At 41.6% G+C, this 5,877-nt stretch overlaps 1 protein-coding gene across 1 annotated transcript; it reads left to right on the top strand.

Annotated features, from left to right (window-relative positions):
* The first annotated feature begins 383 nt into the window (after positions 1 to 383).
* pim1 (Pim-1 proto-oncogene, serine/threonine kinase) lies at positions 384 to 4,332 on the top strand. The gene is made up of 6 exons (XM_081348932.1): positions 384 to 747; positions 919 to 1,025; positions 1,141 to 1,191; positions 1,296 to 1,662; positions 2,528 to 2,704; positions 2,793 to 4,332. Exons 1-6 carry the CDS (start codon positions 675 to 677, stop codon positions 2,978 to 2,980), a joined length of 963 nt encoding a protein of 320 aa, XP_081205058.1. The 5' UTR covers positions 384 to 674; the 3' UTR covers positions 2,981 to 4,332.
* Positions 4,333 to 5,877: the final 1,545 nt, after the last annotated feature.

Below are 5,877 nucleotides of genomic sequence, written 5' to 3' on the forward strand. Positions count from 1 at the left end.
TAAAGCTCCCTATCCTTTTAAAACATTGTAGCCTATATTTGAAGAATGCATCTATTTTTTTAATACTCTTAATACCTATATGAATACTGTTCCGAATCTGCAAAGGGGGCTTTGTTATATACACTCAGCCATGTGAATCATTCCTCCCTGTCTGCCCCACGCCGGTTCAACGCCCTCAAAAAAAGCCTCGACTATTTGGCGCGTTTTGATTCCCGCCACGTCTACGTTTTCCTCTGTTTTCATATTTGATTGACCTTTCTGCAGAAGCAGGCATATTACTCATTGGCTGAATCGTGTTTGTGGGCGGGACTATAAGTGACGTTCTTGGACGTACACCCCTCCCTTTTACTACTGGTATATAACGGCTCTTGCCCCTCCTTCACGATTTAGAAAGCCGGGTATTTATGTCTGTCGCGCACCTCAGACAATAATATTTATCTTCGAAATATTAATCGTTTGTTTATGTTATATTCCAAACTGGAATAGACCTTGTGCGGCCGTTTAAAAGGTCGTCTTGCGAATCAAAACCCATTGAGCCTCGATGAGAAGGGATTTCTACAGGTTTATAGACCGGATCCTTCACGTAGACCTTCCCAACATCCATCTCTACACGACGGATTTCGACCTCAACATTGGAATAACCCTCAAAAAGAACTCTTATTTTGGATTATAAAATGCTTCTATCTAAATTCAACACGTTCGCTCACATTTCCACCGTGGACATGCCGGCGAAAATCCAGCTTCAAGGTTAGTGGACGGTTATTCTCGTGCTCGCCTGTGTGTGCGTGTTGTGGTCTTGGGCTCGTTCACGTCAGCAGACTGAGTGTTGGGAATAGCGCGTGCGTCAGCTTTCGAAATATTATATAAATATATGACTTTTATCCATTCTTATGAATCTATCGTATCTTTTATCGACAGTTAAGGAGAAAGAGCCATTCGATAAGGTGTATCAGGTCGGCTCTGTGCTGGGAAGCGGTGGTTTCGGGACGGTGTACGCTGGTTTAAGGATCGCTGATGGCGCGCCGGTAGGTTCCCTGAATGGGTTATTATTGTTTACATGAGCGTAAACGTTTAAAATGTATATATATATATATATATATATATGACGCTGTTTAATGATGCATTTCTTATCATTTCTAGGTTGCCATCAAGCATGTTGCAAAAGATCGTGTGACTGAATGGGGAGAGTTGGTGAGTATTCACTTACATAGGTTGTTTACATACTATTTGTATAGAAAATGTTGTTAAATGCGACATGACAGCGCCGCTAAAACGATCATGTCCTCCGTTTCCAGCCCAATGGCGCGCGCGTCCCTATGGAGATCGTCCTGTTGAAGAAGGTCGCCACTGGATTCCGTGGCGTGATCAAGATGCTGGACTGGTACGAGAGATCAGACAGCTTCATTATCGTCATGGAAAGACCGGAGGCCGTCAAAGACCTGTTTGATTTCATCACGGAGAAGGGCGCGTTACCGGAGGAGCTGGCCAGGAACTTTTTCCGCCAGATTCTGGAAGCGGTGCGTCATTGCCACAACAGTGGCGTAGTTCACCGTGACATTAAAGACGAGAACATCCTCATCGATCTGCGAACCGGCGATCTGAAGCTCATCGACTTCGGATCAGGGGCATTACTCAAAGACACCGTTTACACCGATTTCGACGGTAAGAGCCATTTGCATGACCTTCAAGCCAAGGGTTCCCACGGTCACGGAATACGTGGCACGATCAGGGAATTTAAAATACGTGCTTGTCTTGCCTCTTGGACGGCACTATTGTGAATATAAATGTTTATTAAAAAAAAAAAAAAATCGAAAGATTTAAAAATTGCCTTAAAATGCGTTGTGGGTTCAAAATGTATATAATTATAACATCAATTAGGCTAGACATTTCCATGCGTTTTTAATTTATTTAGAGTATATTTAAACATGGAAATCTGATGTTTATAGAGGGACGTGGGAACCAAGTCAAGCTCTAGAAAGGGTGTGTGTTTGTTTATATTTGGAGGCAATATTTTACGTTTTTAAACATGTATCAAACCAATTTGGCATTGGTCGGTTGATAAATGTGTGTTATGACCCCCTCTCTTCGTCCACTCGCGATGTTAAGCTAAATGAATCGCCAGCGTGATGATTTGTTTATTTTTGTATAATGTTGCTTTGGAGAAAAAGCAATACGCTGGGTTGTGGTTTTGGCGCCCCCGCCGGTGGGAATTGGAATTATTACAACTCAAAGTTTGTAAACACAAGTCACATGGCAACCGGTTTCTCAACATGAGCGCGCCTTGTGTCACGCTCCGCAGCTCATGACTGTGCACATTAATGTTGTGCCATAGCAATAACGTTCAAACAATACACACCTTTTCCTGCCACACCTTTTTACTACACTGTTTGGTTTAGTGCCTCGTCTTCTCAGGTCATTAAACTAAGGGTTATATGCAGGTTTTTTTGCAGTTTTGTGTGATTATGTGCTAAAGTGTTACAGAATTATGGATTTAAATGCATTTTTCTGTTTTTTGTTCTCTCTTCAGGTACACGTGTTTACAGTCCACCAGAGTGGATCAAATTTCACCGCTACCACGGTAGATCCGCCACCGTGTGGTCTCTGGGCATTCTGCTGTACGACATGGTCTGTGGGGACATCCCATTCGAGCAGGACGAAGAGATCGTACGCGGACAGGTTCTGTTCAGGCGGAGAATCTCCACAGGTAAGACCAGCTGATCATATGACGCCACCTTCAAGGAGTTTTATGGGTTTATTACCGTGCCCTAATCACACATCCTGTTCTTTTGCAGAGTGTCAGCAGCTTATCAAGTGTTGCTTGGCCCTCCGCCCTGCTGAACGCCCGTCTTTCGAGGACATCATCAACCACCCTTGGATGCAGAACACAGCGCCCCCTACAGACAACACTGAGATCAGGCTTCACAGCATCAGCCACGAGCATCAGCCTGCTGCTTACCCAGCAGTCACTGTGTGCAAATGACTCTATCTGAATGCATACATAGAGACTTTCCATTACAGCAGCAAACCCCCCGGGGGACCTGTGGACTGAGCAGTGCAAATAAAAAACATGTTATTCTTTTGTTTTGAGTATTGCTGCTAGGTGGGAGTTCTAGGCTAGGCCAAAAAAGGGAGAGGTCCACTTTTTAGTGAGATCCGTTATCTCTCGTCTCCTGCTCCCCTTTGGCTCAGGGTCCCGAAAGTCTGGCTCGTGGGAACCAAATGACTGTCAACACTGCTGTCGGACACGGGTAGATCGAGAAGCTCTTCGCAGCCAGTGTAGGGAGGAGCCCGGCGGAGAGAAGTCGCGCTGTGATGACGGCTAGTCGATCTGCGGCGATGGGCGGCTTTGGTGCGCTGTCAGGGCTGTTCCTTTAGGAAGCAGATCAGCCGAGCTTAATAATTTTAGTGCCTTCTGTGCAAGATCAAGGGTTTGTTTGTTTGTTTGCGTTTTTTTTTTTTTTTGTGTGTGTGTGTGTGGAAATACTTGAATTGAGTAATAGCCACTGTAACACTCTACTCCTTAACCAGATGTCTTTTTTTACCTTCTTGCTTCCACTTTGCCTGCTTCTGGCAGGTAACTGTCGGTCTTACTCTAACACGTCAGAGAGAGTAACCAAATCGACCTCACGAAACCTCTGCAGAATGAAAAGTCTTACCTCACTCTTTCAGGCCGCTGTTTCTTTTTCCTCTTCCTTTGTACTGAGTAACTCTCAACAACTACCACTCGTTGTCACAGATGCACAAAGCAATGCAACTACAACGTAAAAGACTACATTTTCTGCGTATTATTTTTGTTTATATTGTAAATAGCTTGGTCAGATGACTCGATTCCATGACAAGGCTAATGTGTAAATTCTATTTATTGGAGTGTCTTAAACTTTAAACAACGAGATTGAAGTGGAAGTATTTATTTATTTATAGAAAAGCAGTTTTCTGCAGAGTTTTTCTCATTCCACCACCGAAGGGCCCACAAATTATTTAAATGTATTTTTACCATATTTAAAGCCTTTTTTGAGAACGATATGTGTACATATTTGTAAATAATCCTCAAAAGCACTTCCGTTTCTCGATGCATGGAGAACCGATGGTAAACCATACCGGTCTGAAGTCATGTTTGTCACCTAATGTAAACTGTCTGCTGTGCATATGTTAGAGAAAATGACCTCATGAATGTTTGAGGAGCGAGTGATTTGACGGTTTCTTTTTCACCTTTAGTAGGCATGATTGCAACTTGGATTTTGTTTTGTTTGTTTTTTTTGGTTTAGCAATGTAAATTATGTTTAGAAAGCTATTTTTTTACACAATTGTCAATAAATATTTTTTTAACATTCATTCTGGTTTCCCTGGCATGATTCATTATGATTACAGTGATATCAGTTGGTGGTCTTATAAACTGGTAATCAGCAGATGCCGTTTGAGAATCAGAGATGGACAGATTGCAGTGGTATTAGTTGTAAATCCACTTAACTAACTTTAATAACGCTCTTATCGTTTTATATTGATAGTGTATCTTTAATCTGGGGTGATTATAACCACAGGGGTCCAGATAACTTAAAACTGGACTCCTGGACCGGATACATGCGATAGCTAACAGCATATACTTTATCTGTGTTTTTGTAGATAGCGCCAAGAATGCTTTATATAGCATTACAAAGATACTGTTCCTTTTTACAACATATAAAGATACAGAGCTTTACATAAAGGCCCACTGAGTGCCCACTTCTTCTGTGGCCTTGGTTCCAGAAGGATTTTTTCCCATTGATTTTTTCCATAGGCATTTCAAAGAAATTGTTCATAAAACACTTCTGAAGACTAACCAAACCAACCAGCTCTGAGATTAATCACTACATAATAAATGTGAAACTTGGATTTGAAAATCCATAATAAAAAAAAATTATGCTCAAAGGACTCAACACAATTGATGTAATTAAATTGTTGGCTTATAGTCTTTGATTATGTATGTTTATACACACACACACACACACACACACTATGTTTAAACACTATTTTCAAAACATATCATTTACTGATACCATTAAATCAATATTAACCCTTTGTAGTTTTTAGTCCATTTTTACTATCTTCAAGGTCATTTATATGCTTGTGTTCTCTTAAAAGCTGATAAACGGTTTAAATATTTACAGTCTTCTAGGAAAACAGGGCCAAAAATATTGACAACTTATCTTGCGCTCAGGGGCGTATACAAATATTTACCCAATAAAATGCTCTCTCAAACCACCTGATCCCATTTAGCAATAGCAAATAGCAAAAAAACATGTTGAAAAAGGCACAAGCCCTTCAATACGGCCCACCCAAACTTAAAAAAAAAAATCATAAAGAAAACCGTGCTGTTCTGTCTTGAAAGAATTATCATCAAAAAATCTTTTTATATGAATTCAATTATTCTTGTAGAACCCTACTGTCGTGAACGGTTAAATATAATAATAAATCCTCTGCCAGTGAGCAGTTTCAGATTGAGCTTGAAACGTTTAAGGTAAATCTTGTCAGAGAAATAAGCCTGATTTGTTGATTGATCTCTTATGCACCGTACCTCAGGACAGCGTGGCCCCCAGCATGGGGCGTCCTGACCTGATCTCATTGTGGGCCTATAACTGCTGCTGCCCTCCCTGTAAGGACACACACAAGCAGGGAATGTTCTTGCTAAGCCTTTCATTAATCCTCTCACAAAATACCTTCTCAGAGTTTACGCCGCAGCTCTAAATGAGTTACAATGCACCACATATGACCCGAGGCGCACCTGATCGCCCGGTATCCGCAGGGGTATTTAGCTAAACCTAACGTGGGCCGATTTAAGAGGGAAACAACGCCTGATTCATTCACACATCCTGTCATGAGCTTTGACAAATGACCAGAGCA

This window comes from Scardinius erythrophthalmus (assembly GCF_964197995.2).
Source record: "Scardinius erythrophthalmus genome assembly, chromosome: 20".
NCBI lineage: Eukaryota > Metazoa > Chordata > Actinopteri > Cypriniformes > Leuciscidae > Scardinius > Scardinius erythrophthalmus.

Coding starts and splice junctions, on each gene's coding strand:
- pim1 (XM_081348932.1), top strand. CDS start 675: ATGCTTCTATCTAAATTCAACACGTTCGCTCACATTTCCACCGTGGAC. Junction 748..918: donor GGCGAAAATCCAGCTTCAAG/GTTAGTGGACGG, acceptor TTTTATCGACAG/TTAAGGAGAAAGAGCCATTC. Junction 1,192..1,295: donor TGACTGAATGGGGAGAGTTG/GTGAGTATTCAC, acceptor CTCCGTTTCCAG/CCCAATGGCGCGCGCGTCCC.